At 39.1% G+C, this 13,447-nt stretch overlaps 1 protein-coding gene across 8 annotated transcripts in view; it reads left to right on the top strand.

Moving 5' to 3' along the window:
• The first annotated feature begins 2,030 nt into the window (after positions 1-2,030).
• FBXL20 (F-box and leucine rich repeat protein 20) overlaps positions 2,031-13,447 on the top strand; it is a 72,543-nt gene continuing 61,126 nt past the window's right edge. The window contains exons 1-2 of one of the 8 annotated variants that reach the window (XM_070728989.1): positions 2,503-2,679; positions 6,862-6,923. Coding sequence is in view for 4 of the 8 variants with exons in the window: in XM_070728982.1 (XP_070585083.1) it covers positions 4,927-4,974 (48 nt within the window). In the remaining 4 variants the exon portion in view is untranslated. Of the gene's footprint in view, positions 2,680-3,558; positions 3,949-4,863; positions 4,975-6,861; positions 6,924-13,447 lie in introns of those variants that run through there. The other 7 variants (XM_070728982.1, XM_070728983.1, XM_070728986.1 and 4 more) reach the window with 7 other exon arrangements.

Below are 13,447 nucleotides of genomic sequence, written 5' to 3'. Positions count from 1 at the left end.
AGTCAATGCTTCTTTTTCTTTCCCTAACCTTCCTCATTTTTCTTTGCCCTTTCCCCTTCCCTCTCCCTGTCATCTTACTTGCTTTTGTATTTTATAATACTTTAACCTAATAAAGACTTTTGGATAGCTGATTGTTTTGGATTACAGTATTTCATGCAAACACATTATACAAGTATTTCTCATCTAACAATTCATTTGCTGATTGTTCAAAGTTACAACATCATGAAAAAAGTGACTTATGACTGTTTTTTCACACTTACAATAATCAATATTAAAATGCTTGGCAACTGGCTCATATTTATGACAGTTACAGTGTCCCTGGATCACTGATCCCTTTTTGCTATTTTCTGACAAGCAAAATCAATGGGGAAACCACATTCACTTAACAACTAGATTGCTAACCTATCAGCCACAGTGATTCACTTTACAATTGTGGCAAGAAATGTAATAAAATAGGGCAAAATTCACTTAACAAATGTGTCACTTAACAGAAATTTTGGGCTTAACTGTGGTTGTAGATTAAGAACTACCTGATTTTGAAGAACTACGAGTACAATTCCAGTTAAACTGATGTATTGCTCATGCCTAAATACGTATGAATCTAGTCAATGAAGATCATGACTAACATTGTTATAGTTGGGTAATGACGTTACCCAAACCAGATGTTATCTAGTTTGGGTAATGAAATGTCTGCAAGAAAACAACCAAGCTCAGAAAGCACTAGGGATCCTTCATATCAACTCAATAGGATTTTTGTTTGGATCCATATTTTTATACTATGAGGCTGCCGAGAATGATTAGATTTCTAATTCTGATAATTCACAGTATGCCGGTCAATGGCCTCTGTGATTTGATGTTGGCTTTTAAAACAACTTCCATTTAAAAATCATGTTAGATCAAGATGCTCACTAACTTGATCTGTGCTTTTAAGTAATGTGAAAAATTGTCAGACCCATGATTATCAGAATTTAGTATATGCAGAAAGATATGATCTATAGCGGTATGGATCACATGTAGATTTTTTGGGGCACTGTGGTGATATTTATTATTGTGATAATAAATTATTGTGATACAGTGTTCCCTCGATTTTCGCGGGTTCAAACTTCGCGGAAAGTCTATACCACGGGTTTTCAAAAATATTAATTAAAAAATACTTTGCGGGTTTTTTCCCTATACATCGGTTTTTCCCACCCGATGACGTCATATGTCATCGCCAAACTTTCGTCTGCCTTTAAAAAATATTTTAAAAAATAAACTTTAATAAATAAACATGGTGAGTAATAATCTGAATGGTTGCTAAGGGAATGGAAAATTGCAATTTAGGGGTTGAAAGTGTTAAGGGAAGGCTTGTGATACTGTTCATAGCCAAAAATAGTGTATTTACTTCCGCATCTCTACTACGCGGAAATTCGACTTTCGCGGGCGGTCTCGGAACGCATCCCCCGTGAAAAGCGAGGGGACACTGTATTTAATTATGGGTAGATAGATAGAAATGTTTTGATATTTGGTAGTACTTTTATGAGATACATTGTTGCTATCCTCACTGCATGCCAGAAAAGAGAATTTGTAAGGAAAACATGACTTCATATTAATACTATGCAAACTAACCTATGCCTCTGATTCATGTAGCACTCTAGTACAACCGTCAGAGCCATGATTAATGGGAGGGGGGGTTCCTCTGTGTTTTAATGGTGATATTATGTGGGTTCTATAAATTTACACTAGGATCATATACAATCCAGAGAAAAACTAAAAATTTTAGTGTGCTGCTTTCTTTATTGATCTGCGAATTAGTATCCATGAATAAGCTATTGGCTTTGTTTATAACTCGGTTAATCAGAAAGGCAGATCTCAGGTTTCAGTTCCATTCCCATCTCCACCGCGCAGTGACACTGAGATATAGTACCTATTAAAAGTACTGTACTGAGAAAATGCCTAATGCACGTAAGCACGGAAGGAAACACGTACATAACTAAGTGAGCACGTAAAGAGTGGCTGAGTATCCCCAATATCTGAACCCTGTAGGAGGTGGGAGGAAAGCTGCATTTACCTCGGAAGGGGCAATAGCTTCTGCTGCATCAGCTACAAAGACCAGGAGGGAAGGCAGGAGGGGGGTTGTGTGTGGGGGGAAACAGACACCTCCGCCCTCTTCCCCATAGCAGGCGCGCTCCCACGGCAGCTCGCTCCAGGCCTCGGGAGCGCGCGCCGCCTGTATTCCCTCCTTCGTCTGCGCCGCCCTCGGCCAATGAGCGGCACTGTTGCTGGCAGGTGCGGCGTGTTTTTGTTTTGGGTAGAAGAATTAGTTGTAGTTGAGGAAGGCCAAGATTCCTTATTTTCGCCCTCTCGGAGCTGCGCGTGCCGAGAAGGAACTCTCGCTGACCAGCAGCCTCACGCGCACCGAGAGTTTGTCCCCGCCGCTGGCCTTGGGAGGGAGGGGTGTTGGTGTTGGGGAGGGGGGGAGGAAGGAATACGGCTCCTCCTCTCTCGCCATTCCCCTCCCGCGGTGAAGAAGGAGGACGACGGCCAAGCAAGCGACCGAAGCCGCCGCCGCGCCAAGGAGGTGGGGGGCCAGGTCTGGCTCGGCCTGGCCCGGCTTGGCTTGGTCTCGCCCGAGCTGACCCCCGCCGGGCCTCAGCCATGAGGAGGGAAATGAACGGGGTCACTAAGGGCCGGTTTGAGGTGAGCAGATTGACCGGTTGGCTCCTTTGGCCTCTTTGGAAGTTTTCTTGGGATGGGGGAAGGGTGGGGGCTGTTGGGAGGCTTTGTTTGGGGTGTGCGGTTGAGGGGGCAATCGGGGAAGGGATCTCTTTCCTGGGGATGCTGCCTTTTCTGCTTCCCCGTTGACGGGCGGCGGCGGAGCAAGTGAGGGCCGTGCGTTTTCTTGAACGAGTTGAGGATGTTGGGGGTGGTGGAGAGAGGGAGCACACACGGGTGGGGGAGATCATGTCCCTGGATCGAAGGCTGTCCTCTTCGTCCCTGCCCTGCCTGTCCGGCCAAAGGAAAGGAGTACTTCCCCCCAACACACACAGCCCAAAGAAGATATTGAGAGGAGAGGTAGGGGAGTCTCAGTCTTCCCTCTCTGGGCAGAGGAGGCATTCCCTTCGGAAGAGACCCCTATAGCCTTTGCCTGCCTGCCTCTCCTCCTCTATGCAAACACAACCCACCAAACCACGCGACTGTCAAGTAAAAGCCTCCGATTGTGGGTCGAGGTAGCTCGATTCCCCAGAGGGAGGTGCCGGACGGTGCGGCTGCTGGCTTTTCTTTTTTTAATAATTTTTTTTGTTAACCGCCCGATGTGCCGGCCCTGCCTGGAAAGATTAGGCTGCTGCAGCTGCGGGCGGTGGTGGTGGGGAGGTGAGGTTCGTCCGTGCGTATCGGGGCCGCAGGAACTGCTAGGAACTGTTTGGAGTCCATGGGGAGGGGGAGGGGGAGGAGGAGGAGGAAGGGTACTACTTCGCACCGAGTTTTCCTTCCCATTCGTCCGCCCTCCCTTCCCCCCCTCCCTTCAACTCCGGGCAGAGGGGGAGGAGCCAGCAGAGGAAGGAGAGGCGGTGGACGGGGCGGAGTCTCTGGGCGATAGGTTTGTGTGAAGTGGAAGTCCCAGGGTAGGGCCGTCGTGTTCGATTGCGGGATTCCCCCTTTGGTAGAGAGAGAGAAAATATTTATTGTTTCGGAGGGTGTGGTGGTGGATGGAGGGTTTGCGGGGAGGTGAGTTCAGAAGAAATAGGTTGTGAATACGTCACCAGAAGGGGATGGCACGGAGCATGCAGGTTGTTTCTCCTATGTTTCGTGATAGCTAGTGGTAGTCAGATTCTTAAGCAGGGGCCTGCCTGATGGCAGAAATAAAGAGCGAAGAGCACTACAGGAGGGGATGCTCTCTCTCTCTCTCTCTAATTTAATCTAATCTATCTCTGCTGCTTCTGCCTCCGCCATATCCTCATCTACCAGGTATTTCCCCCCCCCCCAATCATGGATAAAGGGAAGGAGCGTAAGGTGATAGAGCAAAGACTTATCGAGGAACTGTATAAAACTATAATGTATGATGTAGTGCTTTTTGGAGAGGAGGGGCAAACCCATTTGTATTAGAAAAACAACAGGAGATTGAAGTTATGTCTAATGTTAATGTTGGGGTTATGTAGAGTATAGTATATGAAGCTTATGTAATTACTTATGGGTTAATGAAATGAGAGCAGCTAGTACTTTGAATGATATCCTAGAGAACATAGATGAATATATTATAAGTATTAATAAATGTATTTGTATTTTGATATACAGATATGTGATTAGGATTTTAAGGAGATTGTGACACAAACTGTTTTAACAGGACGTACAGCTGTGTTTAGGATGTATAGTTGATCATGTCTGTTTGAAATTGTACAAAGCTATTTTACAATAAGAGAGCAGATGATTGGTGTTTAATGTCAGATTGATCAAAAGCAGAACAATCTAGTACTGTTGTTGCATTCATGTATCATGAGATTGTGAAAAAGGAAGAAGTCGAATATTTGGAAGCTGAAGGAGAAAGATTTTAAAAGGGGAGCAATTCAAGAATAAACAACAAACTATTCAGGAAAATATGGCATGTAATCAGAATAATCTGGGACAACACAAAAGCACCTTATTTTAACCAGAGTTACTGCCAGTACATTATTGTGACAAATGTCTTTCCTCCAATTTGGCTCCTTTCTGAATTTATGATGGTGGCAGGGCAACAACTTGGGAGTCACAAGTTTTATTTCTTCCTTATTTTTCTTATTTATATATTATCTCTCATGGATATAAAGCAGGAATAATTTAAGTGCAATAATAGTAGTCATGCTTAGAAACTACAACTCTGAACATTATTGCTTCTTCATTCTGTAGTTTAGAAAAGAAAAATAAAACTTACCAAGTGTTATAAAAGTATTTAGCAACACATCTCCAAACATGAAAAAGAGTATCTTCGTCCAGAAATTGGCTGTTGGATTAAGACAGGTAATACTGGGTTTTGCTTTTATTTTTCTATTTATACAGGTATTAAACTGCATGTTGATGCAAAAAACAGATAAAAAGAAGAGATGGTATATTCATTGAATTAAATGTCACAAATTGCATAGTATGATGTTGCTAGGTTCATATTCCAAATCAATAGATAGAATCTTGTGATTAACATCCACCACTCTACAAATTTAATATTTTCTTCAGTTTTAATCATCTTCCCTGAAAGAAGAAAGTGTTCAGGACTAACAATCTTTGAAAGATAATTAAACTGTTTAAACTCTACCGCTTGAGCATCCGAAAAGACAGCCATGTTGGCTCAGGAATTCTGGGAATTGAAGTCCATAAGTCATAAGAAGACTATAGTTCCCCACCTCTGTCATAACTTTTTTTGAAATCAAATATTTTCAAACCTGTTGGTCTTGGTTTTGCTTTGTGTATAAAAAAGGATATGTACAGTATAGTTTGCAAAATAAATTCATCTTATTACAAAAGGGAACTGGAGACATTACCACAAATTTAAAAAAAAACTTTCTAAGGGAAAAATGCATTATTAAAAATGCAATATTTAATAAAGTAGGATACCATGAAAATTTGTCTTTGTATAAAAATAAGCTTTTATGCAAAAAGTATTTGACTTAAATAATTAAACATTTCTATTACTGTGTTTTTCCATACAAAGTTTTTCATTCTCAGAAATATATTTTATCATTAAATTACCTAGTAATAACATAAATAAACACTCTGTAGGCTAAAATGGGAAACCTTTTAAGTCTATATTAAATCTATAGCATTCCATTTTTGCAAACATTTCATTCTAAATAATTTTGAAATAAATCTTGAAATATGTCTGATTTTCACATTAAACCATACTTAATACATTGATTCTAATTGCGTTCTCAGATCAAAATTACATTTAAGCAATTTAAATATTGGGGGGAAATAAGATACTATATATACATTGCATATGAAATGGTTTCCAGCAATTTAGAATTGCAAAAAATATTTTGGAATTTTCCATGGAATATGGAGACTATTTAAAAAAAATATTTTTATTGATTTTATAATATAAAACACGCACACAACATATAACAAGTGCTCAGTGATTGTGCCCACCACCAGACAAATATTCATACCCCACCACCAATCGGGGGTGTTTCTTGTACAAACCATTTTAATTATGACAAATGTGATCATATATGTCCAATCTAACTAAAAAAAATTGTTGTATACCATTATAATGACCAAAATTCTTAATCCAGTAAAAAGCAACTTAAAATCAACTGCATTAATTCAGTCATAACATGATGTAAGGATAATTCTCCAATAATAATAACAACAATAACAACAACAATAATAAATAATTCTCCTAAAGACTGGTTATTTATAATAATAACAAAAAACATAGAATACAGCATTATGGCTAAATAGAAAGAAATTTGAGTGTGGGTGACCAAAAAGGTAACAGATGTATCATAGAAACAAGTTTAATACCTTTGAAAATTATTGATGAGCAAACAAAATACTATTTGAGAGGGCGGGGAGGGTTTGAGAACTAATAAGTGAATCCTATATAAACTTCTCTTAAGAAACTGCCAGCCAGGCTGGAAGCAGGGGTCTAGCTTGGAGTCTGCGCAGTCACAAACATCATAAGTGTGACCTCCTCCAAAATTCATTACCTTGTTGTTCCCAGAGAAAGGTAAGCAGTCTGGTGAGATTCTTCTAGCATAAGTGGTGGATAATATAGTTACTGACTTTACTTATTCACAAGTGACTCCTGTTGCTTGCATCTAATAGCTTCAGAGTTATACAGATTTTCAGGCATAGGTGCTAAATTGAAACATTTCATAGTGCTAGTAGAAAATTGATATACAGTATTTCCAGATTATTGACTGAACTTCAGAAGACTTTGGCCTGTAACAACTAGACTTTCATCAAGGAAAAAGGTATTTAAACAAAAAGGTATTGAAATTAGGAAAATGTTTTGTAAGATATAATAATAATAGATATTTTTGAGGAATTTTGTTCTTTGGCCCTTGAAAGAGATGAGGATGTCAAAGACAATTTTATATAGTTACTATGAAAAATCTATACTTTGAGAATTTTTTTTATGATCAGTATCTCAGAAATTGAATATAAAAAGCTAAATGGTCCAAATGAGCTATATAATGGGAAGATAAATCACTATACTTGATACATATTAACGTATTAATTAAAAACTGTTATAGTATGACTGAGTTGGTATTCAGCTACTGTTTCTGATAAAAGAATGTAGTATAAAACTAAAATATGATAGCGTTTACAGTGATCCCTCGATCTTCGCGATCTCGATCTTCGCGAAACGCTATATCGCGATTTTTCAAAAAATATTAGTTAAAAATATTTTCCCACCCGATGACGTCACTCTCTTTCTTTCTCTCTCTTTTTCTCTCTCTTGCTTCTTCCTCTCTCACACTCTCTTCCTCCCTCTCTCATCTCTTTCTTTCCTTCTCTCTCTTTCTCTATCTCTCCCCCTCTTGCTCTCGAGCGGCGGGCGGTGGGCGAGCGGTGGGCGGGCAGCAGCGAGGAGCCGAAGATCGGGGTTTCCCCTTTGCGTGGGCGGCGGGGAAACCCCGATCTTCGGCTCCTCGCTGCTGCGGCGCTGCCGAGCAGATCAGCTGCTGGGCGGCGGAAGGAACCTTCCCTGGGTCTTCCCAGGTACGGAAGTAAAAACACCATCTGCGCATGCGCGGCCATGGAAAACAGGGCGCGCATGCGCAGATGGTGTTTTTACTTCCGCACCACTATATCGCGAAAAATCGATTATCGCGAGGGGTCTTGGAACGGAACCCTCGCGATAATCGAGGGATCACTGTATATATAAGTTCTCATAGTTACTTCATAATATTTAAATTTGCCTGCAAAACATGAAGGGGTTGAGTTGTTTCTGAGTATTCAAAGAATTTTTTTGGGACGAAATAACTTTTTCAGTAATAAACTGAAAGATATTGTTTATAATTTTTCCTCTTGATTGAAAAAAACAGAATTACAGGGTTTGAGCAGATAACAGTCGATTTCTGAAGAACTAAAACAGAACATTGGATCTTGCCTTGGATTTTGGAATTTGTTGCTTCAAATTATTTCCTCTCTTGAACTTTTATAACGTTTGCATAATATAATCCTGACCAATGTACTTTAGCTTCCTGAAATTATATATAAAGAAACTCAGTGGTAAAAACCATAGGGCAAAAGTATTGTTTTGAAGGGATAAATAATAAATAATGAAGTTTACTTTTCACTCCCCTGTACCCATTCTTTCATGTTTCTTAGTTTTTCTTTTTGATAATACAGATTCTGTTAAGATTTCATGGAAATAGTCATTTGGTTTTTGAAAAATGGTCGTAGTATCTTACTCTTATCTTTAATTGAAATATCCAAGATTCAGATCAAACACTTAAAAGTAGAAATACTAAAAATTTATGCGGGGTAAGCTTCAAACCACATGTGATCCATTTTTGCAGACTCAAGAAACCTACTAGCAAAAATTGCTGGCAAATTGCCAAGCAATAACCAGACTAATTCTCATCAATTTTTAGTGACAACAAAAATAAACAAACAAAACCTATATTCAGTATACAGTGTTCCCTCGATTTTCGCGGGTTCGAACTTCGCGGAAAGTCTATACCACGGTTTTTCCCGCCCGATGACATCATATGTCATCACCAAACTTTCGTCTGCCTTTAATAAATTTTTTTTTAATAAACTTTAATAAATAAACATGGTGAGTAATAATCTGAATGGTTGCTAAGGGAATGGAAAATTGCAATTTAGGGATTTAAAGTGTTAAGGGAAGGCTTGTGATACTGTTCATAGCCAAAAATAGTGTATTTACTTCCGCATCTCTACTTCGCGGAAATTCAACTTTTGCGGGCGGTCTCGGAACACATCCCCCGCGAAAAGCGAGGGAACACTGTAGTCTGAAGCATTAGTATGTTTTATTTGGTTTAGAGTTAGCATGTTATTGCAAATTCAGATATTACAGTTTATAACTTATTTTTAAATATAATATACCTAGAAAGTATTTCTTTACAGTCAGTAAAATATTTTAAAAGCTCTGCTTCCAAAACCACCACTGTCATCAGACACTGAATAGTCTTTCATCCTTAGTCTAGAGTAATGGTATCTGCTATTGCTGTAGCAGAAATACTGTTACATTGATTACAAAATGGTTTGCCATTATTTAATGAATTTCAGTTGGTTTAGATAATTTTTTTTGGTTATACTGTATATTTTAAATATGTTCTCAGTATTATAGTGTCACAACTTGAAATAGCTATGCTAGCTCCTTATAATTGACACAAATCTTTTCATGTCACAAATCAATTGGAATTTAAATAGTGATAGAGTTCTAGAATATGTTTATATTAACATTGTTATAATTACTCTGTTGATAATATCGTAATGACTTTGTTGGGAGTAGTAAGCTCATTATAGTAAAGATAAACCTCTCCTTTTTTGTGCAGATATGAGCAAATTGGTTTCGGTACCTGAATGCTCTCTGTCCAAATGATGTAGTTTCAGTAGGAAAAGTGTCTTTGGCTATAGCAAAACAAGTAGGACAGAGTGCAACTCAGTAACTAAATCCTCACACATATACATTCCCATCATGCTCTTCCCTAAAACATTAAACAAGGTGGACAAAAGGAGTAAAATAGTAAGCCAAAGTAAGTGGAGCATGAGATTAAAAAAGCAAAGGAAAGGTAGCTAAATTTAGTTTACACCAACACTCCTTACTTTTCTCTTCTTGCAAATCATCCCTGTTTCTATCAAGTATCTATATTGCTCCACACATTTATTTTCTTTGCTTAAATTTCTTACTTTTCCTCTTGGGAGGGGGGGTATTTCATCAGCTTATTTAATCATGACATTCTTGGTCTACCCATTTATTTTAAACCCCCCTCCCTTCTTAAATTTGTTCTGCACTTAGATTCTCCTTTATCCTCTTTGTACGATCACACTATCTCAATATAATTCTTTCACGCAGTGCACATTCCTTTGGTATTCAATCCATTCAATTTGATCTCAACTCTTCTTCCTTTAGTGCATACACTCAAATAATTAGTTCTGTTGCATTCAACTTAAATTTTACATTTCTGCTTACATACCCAACATTTTTTTTTCTGGGCAGAAAAAATACCTCTAAGATACTATAGATACTAATAGATACTATATTGATTTTGTGCAACCTTAATATATACTAGCATGGAGAAATATATTTGCTTGGACTCCATTACATTTGCTTGGACCTCACCTGCAAAAAGATATTGACAAAATTGAACGGGTCCAAAGACGGGCTACAAGAATGGTGGAAGGTCTTAAGTATAAAACGTATCAGGAAAGACTTAATGAACTCAGTCTGTATACAGTAGTCTGGAGGACAGAAAGAAAAGGGGGGACATGATCGAAACATTTAAATATATTAAAGGGTTAAATAAGGTCCAGGAGGGAAGTGTTTTTAATAGGAAAGTGAACACAAGAACAAGGGACACAATCTGAAGTTAGTTGGGGGTAAGATCAAAAGCAACATGAGAAAATATTATTTTACTGAAAGAGTAGTAGATCCTTGGAACAAACTTCCAGCAGACGTGGTAGATAAATCCACAGTAACTTAATTTAAACATGCCTGGGATAAACATATATCCATCCTAAGATAAAATACAGAAAATAGTATAAGGGCAGACTAGATGGACCATGGGGTCTTTTTCTCCCGTCAGACTTCTATGTTTCTATTTAATATATTTTGTTTGAAAAATAAGATTAAGAGTATGAAGCAGACTTGGTCTGGCGGCGTCCTTCAGGCGGCGTCCTTTTGGAATCCCTTATCAAACACAATGCCACGGTCAAGTTGAGCTTGCTAGTTCTTGGAAATGTTTTGAATAGTCAAGTAAAGGACTGTGCCAAGTGTGTGAAACATGCATATATCTGCTATATAATTCTCTGCTTACTGTTTCAGATATTTAAGGATGAATGTTAGTTAATAAAAGGAATAAGGTTTTTTTTTTAATTAGAAGCAGAGCATTTCAAGATAATAGTTGAGCTCCAAAATACAATTTGCCTCTGGAGTATTTCTTTTCTATTCAGGCAATTTAGAAACAAAGTACACAACATACTGGTTTCCCTTTACAAAACACTCTATTAATTTTATTTCTTTTGAGTTACTGATTACAGTTCTGTCCTGTTCTAAGAAGCTCCAAAATTCCAGATGGTCCCTTTCACGCAATCCTCCTGTCTGAAGCCTAAATTGCAGTAGACCAAAGAGTTGGATCTTGTTCTCTCTGGTTAAAGTACATTCATTCCACCAAGTTTATTAATAATATGTTTTAATAGGTTGGTGGTCTTAGAAAATTAATAAATTGTAGAAGTGGGCAATTGTCAGTCCAACACACCCTCCAGAGTTGTTGTGTGGGGAAAATAGAAGGGAGCATTATATGCAGTACCTTGAGTTGCCCAAAATAAACAGGATATAAATCTTATAAAAATATAAATAGAAATGAGCTTATTTTATGGCTCCTTCTGAATTTTTTCTAAACTTAGCTGAGTTTCTCATCCAGCAGACTCCATAATTCCAAGAAAGTTATGGAAATGAGGATCATGTGCTTACAAATATAATTATCAGCTATCAGATTTATCAGCTGTTTTTTAGATTTTTGATACAACAAGCTACAATGGAATTAGTTTAATATTGATAAAATTCAACAGACCAGGCACTATTAGTCTAAATATGATATCAGCATTAAGTGAAGTGTAGAAGAGAAAAGTAAGAAATAAATAGAAACTGAACAGGAAAAATAACTTTATATACAGTACTATATCATTTATAACTTGCAGTGAACAGTAATAGTATCCTACATAATGCTTATTATGAAATTATGGACAGCAAATATATTTAATAAATAATTAAATATATTGAAGGTTTTATCTTACATTTTTATCTTTCAGTAGTATCATTTGGTAAGGTAACATGCTAGCAAAACCGTGCATTGTTCAGAAACAATTTTTGAATCTAGATACTTCAAGTGGGTTAACTTACAGAATTTGTCTAAAATTCAGGACCGGTAACTCCCAAGGGAATGAAATTTGGGGAAATTGTTGCTGTTGCAGGACTATTGGCTGCTATTATGTTGCTGTTGTAAGTCACATGATCTTCATTTTCAATGTTCAGCCAACCTTCCAATGATTCTCCCCCTCCTCTCTCCAGCAATAGCCATTTACTTGCCTGCTGGGATGGGAACTAAGGTTTCTGATATTCCCTGCAAGATTCCCACAGACAAACAGCTAGCAGAAAGCCAGTCATCCTCCCTTGGTCATTCTGTTTCTGTGTTTAGGTATTAAAATATTTCTGAAATGATGACCCAACGAGGCACGAGTTATTTAGTTTCTAATAAAAATAACTTGTAATTAGAGATGTTAGAGATTATGTAGAAAACATTTGAAGGAATATAAATTGTGATATATACAGTGATCCCTCTATTATCGCGAGGGTTCCGTTCCAAGACCCCTCGCGATAATCGATTTTTCGCGATGTAGGGTTGCGGAAGTAAAAACACCATCTGCACATGCACACCCTTTTTTTTCTATGGCCGCGCATGCGTAGATGGTGGAGTTTGCGTTCCCCGCCGCCCACGCAAAGGGGAAACCCCGATTCGGCTCCTCGCTGCTGCTGCGCTACCGAGCAGATCAGCTGCTGGGCGGCCGAAGGAACCTTCCCTGGGTCTTCCCCCTCTTGCTGGCGGGCGGGCGGGCGAGCGGCGGGCATCAGCGAGGAGCCGGGGTTTCCCCTTTGCGTGGGCGGCCGGGAAGACCCAGGTTGGGGGTTCGGGGGGGTGCTGGGAAGCCCCCCAGGCCGGCTGCGACCTTTTAAAACAGCCGCGCCGCTTCCCAGCTGAGTCCTGAAGCCAAACGCGGAAGTTCGCCTTTGGCGTTTGGCTTCAGGACTCAGCTGGGAAGCGGCGCGGCTGTTTTAAAAGGTCGCAGCCGGCCTGGGGGGCTTCCCAGCACCGCCCCCGAACCTGGGTTGGAGGTTCGGGGGGGTGCTGGGAAGCCCCCCAGGCCGGCTGCGACCTTTTAAAACAGCCGCGCCGCTTCCCAGCTGACTCCCGAAGCCAAACGCGGAAGTGGGTTTTTTTTAATTAATATTTTTTTAAAAATCGCGATATAGCGTTTCGCAAAGATCGAGATCGCGAAACTCGAGGGATCACTGTAATTGGTTTCGTAAAGCTAAACGTTATACTGTAGCAAAATTATTTTTGTTTATAGTGTTTGTTAAATCTAGAACTAAGGGGATAGGTTATAAGAAGGGTTTTTTTTGTTTTGTTTTGTTTTGTTTGCTATAAGGGTCTTCATCTTAAAACAAAGGCAACAACCTTGTGGACTGTGTACCTCATAAACCAGACTAAATGCTTGGTAGCATTGATAGCTAGGATCTAGTTTT

This window comes from Erythrolamprus reginae, chromosome Z (genome assembly GCF_031021105.1).
Source record: "Erythrolamprus reginae isolate rEryReg1 chromosome Z, rEryReg1.hap1, whole genome shotgun sequence".
Classification (NCBI taxonomy): domain Eukaryota; kingdom Metazoa; phylum Chordata; class Lepidosauria; order Squamata; family Dipsadidae; genus Erythrolamprus; species Erythrolamprus reginae.
This window is presented reverse-complemented; position numbering and strand designations above follow the sequence as displayed.